We start from the raw sequence: 17058 nt of genomic DNA on the forward strand, positions 1-17058 counted from the left end.
ACATTCTCATTATTAGGATAGTTCAAAACGTAGTTATTTCTCTAACTAAACTCATCCCTGTTTGTGGTGAGCTTCATGAGGTGAGCTGTTACTTCCAGCTCTTTTCCTTTCGTGTCTGAAAGTTGTTATTGCAAGAATGTCTTTCATTTTTCTTAAAACCCATAGATGAGTGAGACCATTCTGCGTCTTTCTCTCTCTCTCTCTGACTTATTTCACTAGCATAATAGATTCCATGTACATCCATGTAAAGGAAAATTTCATGACTTCATCTCTCCTGGCAGCTGCATAATATTCCATTATGTATATGTACCACAGTTTCTTTCTTTTTCTTTTTCTTTCTTTTTTTTTGGTTTTTGGGTCACACCCGGCGGTGCTCAGGGGTTACTCCTGACTGTCTGCTCAGAAATAGCTCCTGGTAGGCACGGAGGACCATATGGGACACCGGGATTCGAACCAACCACCTTTGGTCCTGGATCGGCTGCTTGCAAGGCAAACGCTGCTGTACTATCTCTCCGGGCCCATACCACAGCTTCTTTAGCCATTCATCTGTTGAAGGGTATCTTGGCTGTTTCCAGAGTCTTGCTATGGTAAATAGTGCTGCAATGAATATAGGTGTAAGAAAGGGATTTTTGTATTGTATTTTTGTGTTCCTAGGGTATATTCCTAGGAGTGGTATAGCTGGGTCGTATGGGAGCTTGATTTCCAGTTTTTGGAGGAATCTCCATATTGCTTTCCATGAAGGTTGAACTAGACGGTATTTCCACCAGCAGTGTACACACAAAGCAATAGTTATCAAAACAGCACGGTATTGGAATAAAGACAGGTCCTCAGATCAGTGGAATAGGCTCGAATACTCAGAGAATGTTCCCCAGACATACAATCACCTAATTTTTGATAAAGGAGCAAGAAATCCTAAATGGAGCAAAGAAAGTCTCTTCAACAAGTGGTGTTGGCACAACTGGCTAGCCACTTGCAAAAAATTGAACGTAGACCCCCAGCTAACATCATGTACAAAGGTAAAATCCAAATGGATGAAAGACCTCGATATCAGACCCCAAACCATAAGATACATAGAACAACACGTAGGTAAAACACTCCAGGACATTAAGACTAAAGGCATCATCAAAGAGAAAACTGCACTCTCCAAGCAAGTGAAAGCAGAGATTAACAGATGAGAATATATTAAACTGAGAAGCTTCTGCACCTCAAAAGAAATAACGCCCAGGATACAAGAGCCACCCACTGAGTGGGAGAAACTATTCACCCAATACTCATGAGACAAGGGGCTAATCTCCAAAATATACAAAGCACTGACAGAACTTTACAAGAAAATAACATCTAATCCCATCAAAAAATAGGGAGAAAAAATGGACAGACACTTTGACAAAGAAGAAATACAAATGGCCAAAAGACACATGAAAAAACGCTCCACATCACTAATCATCAGGGAGATGCAAATCAAAACAACTATGAGGTATCACCTCACTCCCCAGAGATTGGCACACATCACAAAGAATGAGAACAAGCAGTGTTGGCAGGGATGTGGAGAGAAATTTGAATCTTTTTAATTAAATATTTGTCTTTTCTTTCTTTTTAAAATTATTTTATTTATAAATGTTTGTCTTTTCTTTCTACAATTTCAAGTTTGATATCATAGTCTTGTTTTTCTTCTGCTTCATTTCACTAAGTGCTAGTTGTTAAGGAGTAAGAAAGAAAAGGGGAAAGAAATTGAACTCTCCTATGTACTGAGTTTAATGAATAGATGGCTGTTTTCTTAGTAAATAAATGCCTTTTTAGATATAACACCACCATGGTATGTCAGGGAAATAATAAGTTAGACTTCATCAAAATATTAAAAAAAAACAACAACCATTTTTCTCTGTGAAATAGCATATTAAAAGAATTTGGAGAAAACTCAAAGTAGGAGGAAATATTTGCAAAAACCCATAACTTATAAAGAACTTTATCCTAAATTTACAAAGTACTCTAAAACCCAACAATAAGAAAATAAGCAAACCCTGATTAAAAATTGGCAAAAAACCTGAATAGTTACCTCACAAAACATAAATATATCATAAATTAGCATTAGAAAAGCTTTTCTATGGCTTAACCCATCAGGTAAAAATGTAAATTAGAACAATAAAGAGGACATGGGTACCCAAAATATCAGAAAGATATTTTAGTCACAGAAACTCATTCATTACTGAAAAAATTTAATATGTGTGTTGGTTTCTGAAATTTTTTTTATTGATATATAGTTTAAGGACTTCTTGGAATTGGGGAAGTTGAGTCATATTTATCTGTGCACTGGGCTTACTCCTGGCTGTGTGCTCAGTCTGTAGGCTGTAACTCTAGAGAGTATGAGAGTGCCACCATCTATGGCCCTTTAAGCACTTCCAGGAGTGATTCCTGAGTGCAGAGCCAGGAGTAAACCCTTATTAGGCACAGGCTTGGTTGAAGCCTAAAAAATAACAAAATTAAACATACTAATTAAACTAGTTGGTCCATTGAACATGTATCATAAAGATTGTGCCATAACAAAATATAACATTGATTATAGAATTATAAAGCTCATAGAACCCTTTATTCTTTGGTTTAGGAACTCCATCTTAATTTTTTTCCTTTTATGAATTTAAACAAATAATTATAGAAACTTTTCCTATAAATTATTATTTATATAATTATAAGCAAAAAGTATTATAGCAACATCACTAGCTAGTGTGACTAGCCCTTCACCAGTGTCCTCAATCTCCTAAGACCCAACCCTAGCTGGCCTCCATGTAGGCACAAAAATTTTTATTTCATATTGTTTGGTCCAACACGAAGGCAAATGGAATTATCAAAACATATATCAACATGGATCAATTTGAAATCATTATTATATCTCTTCATGGTGTTACTAAAGTCCATGTCTAAGGAGTTATTGAGCGGTGGTTGGTGCTGGTTGAAACCTTCTGTGCATCACTGAGCTTAATATTTTTCTGTAGAACTTTCCCATCAGATTTTCTGTGACATGACTAGGCTGACAGTTCTATCAAATTTTGAAGTGTTACAGGATTGATAGATCTGAAACACATTTGGTGGCTTTGGCGGTTTGGAGGATGTAGCATTGGGTTGTTATAGTTTATGCAGAAAAGGGAATCTGTCCTTCCTCATCTTTCTGAGAATTCCACAGGACCAGACTACCTGGGAAGGATTGGTGGCCATATTTTCTTTTGGAGTTTGGTGAAGAATCAAGCTATTTTTCTTCTGGGAAGAAGGCCGGTAAGCTCACAGATCCTTTACACAACCTATATTCATATACCATCAATATAAACTACCATAAATATAAAATACTATTTGAAGACAGTTACAGTGAAAGTAAAATTTTAGAAAAGTAGTACACAAGTTTCTGCTCAGTGATATAACATATTTTTCTTCTTCTGTGTTGAAATGATCTTGCTCTCAATTGAGCAAAATTTCCCTCGAGTAGACTTGCTTAAACTAATTCTGCAGAATTTGACAGTCTTAATTTGAGATATGTTGAGTTAATTTTCTTGGAACTCCTGTAGTTCCAAGCCAAGGGGTCACTAAGTTCTTGTATAAAACTTACTGTCATATGAGTAATTATTGGGAAAGAGTGTCTAGGCAGAAATGAAATAGCTCAGTAATTGTTCTGTTAATAACAAGGATGGTTTCTTTTATTATAGAAACATTCTTTAAGTGTGAAGAATGAACAAGTTAGAACAATCACCATCATTGAAAGCTAAGAAAAAGTGGAATCAGAATCTTGAAAAAGGGTACAAAGAGGATGACAAAACTTGGATTTAATTTTTTGGTAATAAAACCCAAATGTAGCATTTTAACGAGAGTTTTGTGTACTTTTAAGTGGCATTAAGAAGTTTAGAGACCTTAGTCCTGTGCTGTTCCTCCCCACATGGAGGTTCCTTTTCCTTTCTCCTCTACTTTCCAAAAAACATTTCTACTATCTTAAAAAAGGACTAATAATCCTTTTATTCACTTATATATTTATTTATTGACTTCTTTATTTTGACTTCTTTTTTTGACTTCTTTATTTTGGAGTAGATATTAAAGTTGATGTCTCCAATTTTATTTTATTTTATCTTTCTCTTTTTGCACTCTGGCATAGTTTGATTTCAGGACTGAGACTATTGTGTGGTGTTTGTCTTTATTGCTGTAGTGCTCACTGAATATTTTATTTGATATTTCTTTCTGTATTGTTGCGGTGTTTCAACCTTTTTCCTGTCCTCTCTCAAACTGAGATTGAAAGCCTCTCTAGAAGGACTCCGCCCATTTTCAGTTTATTTGATTTTGTACCCCATTCTATTGCTTTTCTTTCCTTCAAACAAAACCACATAACTCAAACTATCTAGCTCCGCCTCTCAAATAGAGGGGGAAACAAGGGAGGTTACCAGGACCAAACAGATATATGATCACTAATAGTAAGTTAGACACAGAGGGGACCACCTACTCTAGCAGCCTGGGGGTGTGGTGATGGTGGGGGATATGGATTGCAGAAAGGGAACGGGGGTGGGGGGAGGACAAATTTGGTGATTGGTATTCCCCTGATTCAATGATAATATGTACTTAAAATACTACTGTGAAAGATATGTAAGCCAATATGGTCAAAATAAAAATAATAATAAAAAAAAGACTCGAAATTGGCCAAGTGATAGCACAGCAGTAGAGAGTTTGCCTTGTATGCAGCCAACCTGGGACAGAGCCCAGTTCGGTTCCCGATATCCCACATGGTCTCTGAGCCTGCAGGGACAATTTCTGAGCACAGAGCCAGGAGTAACCCCTGAGCGCCGCCGGGTGTGACCCAAAAACAAACAAACAAACAAACAAAAACCCAAAACCAAAAAAAGAAAAAAAACCAACAAAAACCCTAGAAATTGTAAAATGCACAGCTACCACATTTTTAAAACACCTAATTGTTTTGGTTTTCTTTGGAGGCCACATCCAGAGGTGCTTGGGGGCAATTTCCAGCATGGAGATTACTCCCAGTTGTGCTCTCAGGGCCAAGCTTGATGTCCAGCGTGTTCGGCATGTACTTCAGCCCTTTGAGCGCCTTGGCCCATACATTATTTTTAGAACTAAAACAGGCAGGTGGACAGGGAGACCTTGACCATGCCCTAGGAGGCAGATGGGGAGCCCTTAAGAAGTAAGAAGCTCAACATAAGAAAGAGATAAAGAAGATTCTCTGTTTCTAAATGTAAAGTAGCCCCAAAGCATGAAGGCTTGAGTCAAGAGCTGGAACTGAATGTTGATGAATCTTATTGGCACAGACCCAAGAGGCTTCTATTATTGAACTTAATAGTTACCACCAGTTTAATAGATGTTTAGGTGGAGTGATGAGAGTCTGGAACATTCAACTCCACCTTCCCACATATCACTCAACACAAATTGGCTTTCTCTCTCTCTCTCTCTCTCTCTCTCTCTCTCTCTCTCTCTCTCTCTCTCTCTCTCTCTCTCTCTCTCTCTCTCTCGTAGTTACTTGTTCAAATATGATAAATCTTTGTTTCAATAAGGTCAAATTTATGAAGTAACTTTTTGTAGGACACAGTGTTTACTTTTTACCCAAAGGCACAGATTTTGCCCTGATCTTGGTTAGCTACTTAACACATTTGTTCATTAAAATAATCCCAGAATATGAACATCTAGGAAGAATTCAGTTAAATTGACTTCTAAAATCGATCTAAATTCAAATTACTGAGAGCCTTTTGAATAAATGTAATTTATTTACCTTTTAAAACTATGAAAGATTCATTGAAAATATTTTTTTCACGATAAATTGTGAAGCAATGTTTTAGAACAAAACTTTTAAATTCATTTGTCCTGTTTTGTAAACAATTTTTTTTGTAGTCAGACAAGCACTGGTCTAATGGAAAAAGAAATGTGTGTTATGCCCTCCATTTTATTATCTTTTTTCTTCTGCCTCTCAGAATCAATTAAAAGTTAGAATGTTAAAAACAATCAGTAAGAGAGCTACATCACTTTTTCTAAATTAGAAAGCAAATATTATAGCTGTGTCATAAAGGTGGTGAATATTGGATCTTTCTCCCTGAATATAAACAATTTACTAAAAGAACTAAAAACTTGGGCTGAAGAGAAAGTACAGGGCTTAAGATACTTGCTTTACATGTGGCCAACTCAGGTACAATCCTTACACACTGAATATGGTCCTTGAACAGTGTCATGAGTGACCCCTGAGAAAACAATTAGGAGTTAATTACAAACATGGCTGAGTGAACCCGCCCCCCCCCGAAAAAAAAAGAAAACCAAAATTAAATAAAAAAATTATGTTTCAGCATATCTTTCAGAGTTTCTAACATTTCCCACATTCCAGTTATAGACAGATTATCTAGGTACTAAAATCTGGTTTGAAATGCTCTTTTTTTATTCATAGTTCCTTTCTGAAAAACAACACTACCTGCTCAGGGGCTAAGGTGGTTGATGAGAAATGTAAGATCCTTCAAAAAAAAAAGAATTTTTACTCTTTATGAAATGAATATACATATCTTTGAACAAGTTACGTTGTTTTCTTCTAGCAAGAAGACACTTGGAAATCTCATCAATGATGAGGAGGAGGATTCTTTGCAGTGCCAGGGATGGAGCCCAAGGTCTCATAGAGGTAAAGCAGGTATGTATTGCTTGAGCCCTTGACCTCACATTTCTACTCTTGAAAAGGAGGACCATTGGGGGAAGTTTGGAAAACTAGACTTTATTGCAAACCTTTGTCACTGTGTTCTCTGACTTTTTAGATTAGCATTTTTCAACTTTTTTTTTTTAATTTCTCTGGATAGCAGTTTTGCATTCTGGTTAACAGGTAGGGCATGATAACCAAGGCAATAGACTAGAATTTTCCACCTTACTACACTTGTGGACTGTTTGTGGACAGTCAGTGAAAATCATTATTCTAGAAAGCTCATTGAACTTTTTTTTTAAAACCCAAAGTTTATTCTTATAAAAAAAGAAAGACAAATATTTTAATGTAACTTATTTTATAACTTATTAATTTACGATTTTGTGGAATTTCAGGATTTTTGCTTTATTTATCTCTGTGTTTCACCACCTCCACAATTAAAAAAGGAAAAAAAATGTATTTCTCACATGTGAGATAAAAAAAAGAAACATAGTAAAGAAACAACAAATGATCAAAGTCATTGGAATTAAAGGTTTTTTCTATAGAACTGGGTTTATACATGAAGTGATTAGGAGGGTTTGGGACTCTGGTAGAAAGAAGCAGGCTCTTCAGTGATGGGAATAGTATTGGGTGACATATGCATGAAAAATATGATTAATAGTACAATAGATCCTGGCACCTAATAACAATGATTATATATGAATGATTTAAATGGATGCTCATTGAACTTTTAAAACTTTCTAGAACTCTTCTGAGCCTTCTTGAGTTGTCCCTTTAGATTTTTTGCCTCCCTTTCGCTTTTTGAAGGTCACATTCTAAGTGTAAAGGGAAGAAACTAAACTGGCTGTTCCTTTCGAAACTTTCCAAGATTAAGAAAAATCAAACCAAATCAGGTCTAAGCATTGTGGGAAGAGAAAGAGGCAATTGGGTTCAAGGTCTGGCTATACCTAGAAACTAGAACCTTTCCAGAACCTGCCATGCTTGACACATGAGCATCGGGGTGTCTTAGCTGTTGAAACCCTTTTTCCTCTACTTCTTGGGAAGGCACCTTAGTTTGGCAGCCTCCATCCTGCTGGCCACCTAGCTCCTTCTAGGGAGGCCAGAACCTCCTCACTCCTGCCCTTCCAGCCTGCCAAAACTCTGCCCTGCATTTCTCCCCCTCCTCCTCTTCCTCCCTCACCCCTCTCCACACGTGTCCTCTTGTCCTGGGTCTGTGCGTCTCTGAAGTTCGCTTACAAAGCAAAGTTGTAATTCTGAATTCCTGTTTTTTCCAAGCACCCTCATGTGACAGGATATCTCTAGAGCGGTGCTTTTCCCTAATTTCAGAAGTCCTTTAAAGCCAGCACTTCCCTCACGGCTTTTTTTTTTCTTCTTCAGCGGGGGCAGCTCTGAACTGGGAGTGCACAGAAGTGGGGACCCAGCCCCTCCTGTTGGGGCTCTTTACTCCCTACTCCTCATCTGTGGGTGAAGGAACGAGCTGTTGTGGTGGACCATGTTGCTGACCCTGTTCCTGCTTTTCCTCCCTCTCCTCCCGGTGGCCGAGCTGCTTTTGGGTGAGTGGGTGCTGTTTTGGAAACTGTCTGTCTTGGGGTGTCCTTCCGTGGGGGGTCTTTGGAAAGATGGCATCAGCTCCTTCAGTGAGGGGAGCCAGACAAGAGTTCCCAACTGGTGGGGAACCCTCTGTCATATTAAAGTGGAGGGAAAAATGCTGGCCAGGCAAGGGATCCCCCCACAAACCCCTTTTTCCTCTGCCTTCCTCTTCTTGCTCACTTCCTTCCCTCTATCACTCAACAGATTCAATGCCTACTATTCAATGAGCAGCATTTGTCTTTTACCTCCACAATGACAGTGGAAGGTCAGATCCCCCATCAAGGTCCCAACCCCCAGAATAGATTCCCTTTGATTTCCACATTTGTCTCTGTCAACTATTGGAGTTTGAATTTGATTGCTTAAAAATAAAACCCTGGTTTCTAATCTATGTTGTTCCATCAGATTCTTTTTTTCCCTATATTTTCTCTTTTGTATTTACTCTGTATCTAACATCTCCCCCATTGGTAGTGACTGCCAAGGAACAGATTAAGCTTTGCACATTCTCAAAGGCAACATTAAGCTTCAGTCTTCTTTTCATGTTGTCTCTTTTCTCCTCTCTTCTCTGATTGCTACTTGCTTTTACCCCAGGCAGAGGCACCTTTGACTGTGTTCCTGGCTCAGCCTTAGGGAAGAGGAGATCAGAGAGGATTTTGATTATGTCCTCTGAGTTCCTGGTCACCTTCAAATGAGCAGAACAGTGACAGCTGGTTCCCAGGCCAGTCCAGGCACTGCCTTCTAAGTGGAACTTCACGTGGGGGTCTGGGAGAAAACCCAAACCCCTACAGCAGAAAACATTACAGTCAATGGGAAGAATGTGGAATCCAAAAAAGCACTAAGTGGTGATGATGCTAAAAGTTCAGTGAAGGCTTGTGTGCCTCACCTGGATTCAGAGATGAAACATTTCTCAGCGAGCTTGGCATCCTGCATAGTTCTAAGATGAACAGCCTTGAAAACTGTTATGAGCCTTTCCAGATTGGACCTAGAGTCTTTTAAGCAAAGCATTGCTTTCTTCCCTGGAGCCCCTTCCCTCCTCTCTAAGAATCGATTATCCTGGGATGGAGAGATAGCACAGTGGTAGGGCGTTTGCCTTGCACACGCAGACAATCCAGTCCAGACAGCGAATCCCGGCATACCATATGGTCCCCCTTGCCTGCTAGGAGCTATTTCTGAGCCCAGAGCCAGGAGTAACCCCTGAGCACCACCAGGTGTGACACCAAAAGAAAAACAAAAAAGAAAGAATAATCCTATGGAAGCAGCATGTAGAACATTAAAAGGAGAAATTCCCAGGAAGCAAAGCCCAGAGCCAAGAGGATAGTGAAGTAGTTCTGGCCAGAAAATCTCTCCCACGAAAGCATGGAAGGAGCAGAGGACTAATTTGGGCATGAGAAGATGCATAGGTGGTGTGAGAATATCTACACGCATCCTGGAAAGTCTGTCTTGTGCAGAGAGATTCATTTGTTGTTGTTGTTGTTGTTGTTGTTGTTTTATACTAGGTATTGAGCTCAGGTTTCACTGGTCTACTGATGAGCCACAACTTTGGTTCATATTATTCTTTTCTTTCTTTCTTTCTTTCTTTCTTTCTTTCTTTCTTTCTTTCTTTCTTTCTTTCTTTCTTTCTTTCTTTCTTTCTTTCTTTCTTTCTTTCTTTCTTTCTTTCTTTCTCTTTCTTTCTTTCTTTCTTTCTTTCTTTCTTCCTTCCTTCCTTTCTTTCTTTCTTTCTTTCTTTCTTTCTTTCTTTCTTTCTTTCTTTCTTTCTTTCTTTCTTTCTTTCTTTCTTTCTTTCTTTCTTTCTTTCTTTCTTTCTTTCTTTCTTTCTTTCTTTCTTTCTTTCTTTCTTTCCTTCCTTCCTTCCTTCCTTCCTTCCTTCCTTCTTTCTTTCTTTCTTTCTTTCTTTCTTTCTTTCTTTCTTTCTTTCTTTCTTTCTTTCTTTCTTTCTTTCTTTCTTTCTTTCTTTCTTTCTTTCTTTCTTTCTTTCTTTCTTTCTTTCTTTCTTTCCTTCCTTCCCTTCCTTCCCTTCCTTCCTTCCCTTCCTTCCTTCCTTCCTTCCTTCCTTCCTTCCTTTCCTTCCTTCCTTCCTTTCCTTCCTTCCTTCCTTCCTTTCCTTCCTTCCTTTCCTTCCTTCCTTCCTTCCTTCCTTCCTTCCTTCCTTCCTTCCTTCCTTCCTTCCTTCCTTCCTTCCTTCCTTCCTTCCTTCCTTCCTTCCTTCCTTCCTTCCTTCCTTCCTTCCTTCCTTCCTTCCTTCCTTCCTTCCTTCCTTCCTTCCTTCCTTCCTTCCTTCCTTCCTTCCTTCCTTCCTTCCTTCCTTCCTTCCTTCCTTCCTTCCTTCCTTCCTTCCTTCCTTCCTTCCTTCCTTCCTTCCTTCCTTCCTTCCTTCCTTCCTTCCTTCCTTCCTTCCTTCCTTCCTTCCTTCCTTCCTTATTTCTTTTTTTTTTTTTTGAGGGTGGAAGAACCACACTCAGGGCTTCTGGCTCTGCACTGAGGTTATCAATTCTGGGGCGGCATGGGAATGATCATAGGGGTGTCAAGGATTGAACCTTCCTTGGCTGTATGCAAGGCAAGCGTCCTACTTGCAATACCATCACTCCAGTCCCCAGATTATTCTCCCTCTTTTAAGAATTAAAACTAAATTCAGTAAAAAAAAAAATCTTGTGAGTTACATTGTCCCAACTACATGAGGTGATTGGCAGTCAGTTCCCTGTCACTCAGCTTCTTGCAGCCATTCAGGGCCTGTTGGGAAGCTGGGGTGAATTATAGTGAGACCTCTCATTTTCTGTAGAAAGTGTTGCTCAACTTGCTCAGGAACTATTTCCCTTCTGGAAGCTTCGTTCTGAAGAATAGGCACAGAGATGAGAGAGGCAGAAGGGATCATAATCTTTTCTAATAGAAAAGCCTGGGTCAGGACATTTGTTTAGACTTTTTTGTTTTTGAGATTTTTTTCTTTTTTTTTTCTTTTATATTTTAATCAAAGTGGATTACAAATCTTTCACAGTAATATTCTAGGTATTGAATCAGGGGCATTCCCACCACCAATGTTGTCCTCCCTCCACCCCTGTTCCAGTATGTATCCCATATCCTCCTCTTCTACTCCCCAGGCTACTAGTATAGGCGGTCCTCTCTGTGTCTAGTATGTTGTAAATTGGGTATCAATTCTATTGTCATTGGCTTTGGATTTGGTGTTTAAGTTTGATCATTTTTTTTTTTAATTTCTACTTAATGTTCATGTGACTGTTTGGTCTTGGTATCCTTCATTTGTGAGGCGGAACAAGATGCTTTAAGTTGTGTGGTTCTGTGAAAAAAAGAGAAAAATAAAGAAATAAAAAATAAAAATAATAAAATAAAATGAGGCAAAAATCAAACAAGCAATAAAATCTTTACGACCGGAGCAGTGGCACAAGGGGTAAGGTGTCTGCCTTGCCTGTGCTAGCCTAGGATGGACTGTGGTTCGATCCCCCAGCATTCCATATGGTCTCCCAAGCCAGGAGTGATTTCTGAACTCATAGCCAGGAGTAACCCCTGAGTGTCACTGGGTGTGGCCCGAAACCAAAAACCAAAAACAAAAACAGAACCAAAAACCCAAAACAAAAAATATATTTTTTAAAATTTTTATTTTGATCATATCGGCTTACATATCTTTCACAGTAGTATTTTAGGTACATATTAACATTAAATCAGAGAAATACCCATCACCAAATTTGTCATCCCCCATCCCCATTCCCTTCCTGCAACCATATCTCCCACCATCACCCCCCAGGCTGCTAGAGTAGGTGGTCCCCTCTTTGTCTAGCTTACTATTAGTGATCATATATCTGTTTGGTCCTGGTACTCTCCCTTGTTTCCCCCTCTATTTGAGAGGTGGAGCTCAATAATTCGAGTTATGTGGTTTTGTTTGAAGGAAAGAAAAGCAATAAAATGGGGCAAAAAAAATAAGAAAAAATAAAATAAATCAAATAAGCTGAACATGGCAGAGTCCTTCTAGAGGCTTTCAACCTCAGTTTGAGCGAGGACATGAAAAAGGTAATTGAGGGGCCGAGTGGTGGCGCAGTGGCGCTAGAGGTAAGATGCCTGCTTTGCCTGTGCTAGCCTTGGACAGACCTCGGTTTGATCCCCCGGCATCCCATATGGTCCCCTCAAGCCAGGAGCAACTTCTGAGCACATAGCAGGAGTAACCCCTGAGCGTTACCGGGTGTGGCCCAAAAACCAAAAAGAAAAAAAAAAAAAGAAAAAAGAAAAAGGTAATTGAAACACCACATCAGTACAGAAAGAAATCTCAAATTAAATATCCAGTGAGCACTACAGCAATAAACACAAGCACCACTCAATAGTCTCGGTTCTAAAATCAAACCATGCCAGAGTACAAAAAGAGAGAGAAAGTAAGATAAAATAAAATAAAATAAAATTGGAGACATCAACTTCAATATCTACAACAAAATAAAGACGTCAATAAAAATCTATCAATCAATACATTTATATGTGGAAAAAAAAAACCAAAAAATATTTAAGCACCATGATTACAAGCATGATTGTAGTTGGGTTTCAATCATAAACAGAATATCCCCCTTCATTAGAATTTTTTTTTTCATTTTGCAAGCCTATAATTTTTTGTTTGAAGAAGAGATATTTGGGTCAATTATTAGTACCTAAGGGCTATTCCTGGTTTATGCTCAGGGATCACTTCTGACAGTGCTCAGGATCTATGGAATGCTAGGGATTGAACCTGAGTCAGCTGTGTACAAGGCAAGTGTCCTAGCCACTGTATTATCTCTCTGACTCCACATAATTCTTATTTTACCTCTTAGTAGGTGAAGTCACATGTGAACAGTTATTGGTCAAGGTAACACTGGTTTACAGGACTGTATAATTTTAGGGGTATCATTTTATACCTCTTTAATATATATATGTCACTACCCCATGGTTACTGTCCGAGAATAAATTTCCTTTCACTACTGTTCATTTGACTCCTCCTAACTTTGGTGGCCTCAGCTCTGTGGACAGAATCCAAAGGTTTGTTTTTGTTTGACTTGGCCTGTTCCCTGGCTTCATTTTTTTTATATATCATACACGAATGAGATTACATAGTATTTATTTTTCTCCTTGACTTATTGTGTTGAGTTTGATTCCTCTGGTTTTATCCATGTTTTAGTAAAAGGCATAACTTCCTCTTCTTTGAAGACTATATACTATTCCATTGTGTATAGATACCATGGCTTTTATATCTACTCTTCTATGATTGTTTCCATATGCTCATTATCATCAATAGCATTGTAGTCAACATTTCTATTTCATGATCACTCTGTTTTGTTTGCTATAGTTTTTTTAGGATAGTTGGAAGTCAGGATACATGATTCCTTTATTCTCTTGTCTCATAATTGTCTTGGCCTTGAAATTAAAATATCAAAGGTCAATGAAAACAAAAACTAGTTCTTTGAAAAAATAAATATATAATTAACTATACTTACTAAAAAATAGACAAACTTTTAGTCAGACTTGTTGAAAGTAACAGACACAAGTTTGTAATTAATAGTCTCAGGCTGAAAAAGGGAGAAGTCAGATAAACATTACAAGAATACAAAAGATAATAAGAGACTACTACAAATAAGTTTATATCTCAAAATTGAAAAAAACTAAAATATAATTGGGTATTTATAGACTCACATCATCTTCAAGACTATCTTAAGAGGAATTTTAAAACCTAAACAGTTCTTGTTTTCGTTGACCTTTTATATTGTAATTTAAAGGCCAATTTATCCCACTAAAACTTTCATTATTTACTTCCCTTTATTGCTTTTATGTTTTATTTGTTCTTCTTTTTCTACTTCCTCTAGTTGTGAGGTTAAATAGTTTGTTTGATATTTTTCTTATTTCTTTTTTTGTTTTGTTTTTGGGCCATACCTGGTGACACAGGAGTTACTCCTGGCTCTTCACTCAGAAATTACTCCTGGCTTGGGGGACCATATGAAACACTGGGGGATCAAATGATGGTCTATCCTGGGTCAGCTGTGTGCAAGGCAAATGCTCTATGGCTGCGCCACTACTCCAGCCCTGTTTCTTATTTCTTGGTGTTAGATTGTATTACTATGTGTGCTTACCTCAGTACTGTTTTTCTCTGGGATCCATATTTTCTAAATACTCATGTCTTTATTTAGTTTATTTCCGGCCATTTAAAATTTTGCCTCATTCAGCCAAGGAATGTTTCATAGCCTGGAGTGTAGTCTTCATTTATTTAAGGTTTTCCCAACATTTTTATTTCTAGTTTTCTTAGCATTGTGAAACCAGAGAGAGATTGGTTTCAGATTTCTTGAATTTATGAACACTTGTTGTTTGTCTCAACATGCCCATGGAAAACCTGGAAAATGTTCTTTGTACACCTGAGCAAAATGCATCTCTGGATTTGGGGGAACAGACAGATCATTAGATGAGTGGTTTTCAAATACTAATCAGAGTAATTTCAGTGCATAGGAATAGGAGGTGGAAAACTACTAGTTTACTGCAACTGTTAGAACTGCTGGTTTGTGGAGTCATATGCAGACAGGTTGGCCACAGGTGTAAAACAGTTCCAAAATGCTGCTCTAGAAGTCAACCATGCCTTGCTTACTGCATTTTTCATTCAGCTGTATTTCCTTGTTGATTTCCATCTATTTCTTGGTGAGAATGAGGTGCTAACATCTCCTGCTCTTGTTATGGTGTCAATGTGTCTCTCCAGTTCTATTAATAATTACTTTGTTCAGTGCATGTATTAATGTCTATCTCTGCTCTTGTTATCTTTTTTTTTCACCACAAAGTTTACTTTATTTGATAAAAGTATGGCTGTCCCATATTGCCCTTTTATGGCTACTATTTGTCTTTATGGTCATTTTGTGACTCTTCTTACCGGAAGGGGTTGTGTTGGAGGTGGTGGTTTGGACCACACCCTGTGATGTTCAGGGGTTATTCCTGGCTTTGTTCTAATGACTCACCCTGGTGGTGCTCAGGAGACCATATGTGGTGCTGGAAATTTGTGCCAGGGTAGCAACTGATGTAACCACATGTAAGGCAAAATCTTTATCTCCTGTACTAGCTCTCTGGCCTCGTGACTCTTTAAATTTCAAGTTTTCCATTGGACCTCAAGTGGGTCTCCTGTAGTAGCAGAAGACTAAATTTTGTTTTTGCTCTTCCTCCTCTTTCTCCTCCTCTTCCTCCTCTTTCTTCTCTTTTTTCCACCTCCTCTTTTTTCTCTTCCTCCTCCTCCCTCTTTCTCTTCCTCTTCCTCCTCTTCTTCTCTTCCTCCTCCTTGTCTTCCTCCTCCTTCACATTCTTTTCTTCCTCCTCCTCTTCTTCCTCCTTCTTCACCTTCTTCTCTTCCTCCTCTTCTTCTCTTCCTCCTCTTTCTCCCCTTCCTCCTTCTCTTTCTCCTCCTACTTTTCTTTTTCCCCCTCTTCCTCCTCTTTTACTTTCTCCTCCTCCTCTTTCTCCTCCTCTACTTCCTTCTCCAGCTGAGGTATGTTGAGAGAGATGAAGTCATGAAATTTTCCTATACATGGATGTACATGGAATCTATTATGCTGAGTGAAGTAAGTCAGAGGGAGAGAGAAAGACACAGAATGGTTTCACTCATCTATGGGTTTTAAGAAAAATGAAAGACATTTTTAACAGTATCTCAGAGACAAGAGAGATGAGGGCTGGTAGGTGCAGCTCATGACATGAAGCTCATCACATAGAGTGATGAGTGCAGTTGGAGAGATGACCACTGAAAACTATCATAACAATGTGAATGAAGGCGGGAAGTAGAAAGCCTGTCTCGAGTACAGGTGTAGGGGGGTGGGGAGGAGGGAGATCTGGGAAATTGGTGGTGGGAATGTTGCACTGGTGAAGGGGGGTGTTCTTTACATGACTGTAATCATAGAACTATAATCATATTTGTAATCACGGTGTTTAAATAAAGATAATTATAAAAAAAGAAAAGACATCAATGTGGTTTAAAACAATTGTATGTTAGAGAGGGACTTAGGCTATTGGTGTCAATTGTTTAGACATTTTTCATAGCTGAAGCAGGACATGAACAAGAACATTTACTTTCTGTGAAATGAAATGCATCAATTATTTTTATTTAGACATTTGTGAAAATTCTATCATAGTTTCTCTGTTGTATAGAGGAGGTAATTAATGCTGGATTAATTGATTTCATAAAGGCAACCCAACTAGGAAATAATGTGCTCAGGATTCAATTGCAATTTTGCTGATCCCAAAATATGCCTCACCTGGTGCCAGAGAGATGGCACATCAGGTAAAGCATTTGCCTTGCATGTGGCAGACCCGGGTTTGATCCCTGGCATTAATATGGTCTCCCAAGCCTTCCAGAAGTGATTTCTGAGTGTAGAGCCAGGAGTAACCGCTGAGCACCAGTGTGCATGGCCCAGAAACAAAAACAAAATATGCCTTTCTGTATCACATCACCTGTGCTCTGAGTTTGAACTCTGGTATCTTCATGGTCTCTGTTCTTTAGTTTCTATCGCTGGACTGCTATAAAACTTTCTGTCTGCTCAAGTTTTATCCTATTATGAAACATTTTATATTATGCAACATTTTACATAGTCTTCAAGTACAGCTTGTTCAATCAACTGATAATAAGAACAGACATGCATTAGCTTCTATGTACTGTGAGCTATGCTAGATCTTTATTGAGACTCTACCTACCATCTGAAATTATGAGTCACTCAACTTTTAAAGCAATTTACTTTAAATTATATGTCTTTGTGCTTTATTATCAGGAGATGTTAGATTTGTATATCTATTTCATATGCCTCTATATCTGAGGTCATGTAAAAAATTCTTGGGCAAAAAGGGGT

The 17058-nt window shown here is 38.4% G+C and overlaps 1 protein-coding gene across 1 annotated transcript in view; it reads left to right on the plus strand.

Moving 5' to 3' along the window:
* The first annotated feature begins 7949 nt into the window (after positions 1–7949).
* Positions 7950–17058, plus strand: part of MRC1 (mannose receptor C-type 1) — a 102098-nt gene continuing 92989 nt past the window's right edge. The window contains 1 exon segment of the mRNA XM_049777532.1: positions 7950–8199. Within this exon segment, the coding sequence (XP_049633489.1) occupies positions 8139–8199 (61 nt within the window). The 5' untranslated portion in view covers positions 7950–8138.

Source organism: Suncus etruscus, chromosome 7 (assembly GCF_024139225.1).
Source record: "Suncus etruscus isolate mSunEtr1 chromosome 7, mSunEtr1.pri.cur, whole genome shotgun sequence".
Taxonomy (NCBI): Eukaryota; Metazoa; Chordata; class Mammalia; order Eulipotyphla; family Soricidae; genus Suncus; species Suncus etruscus.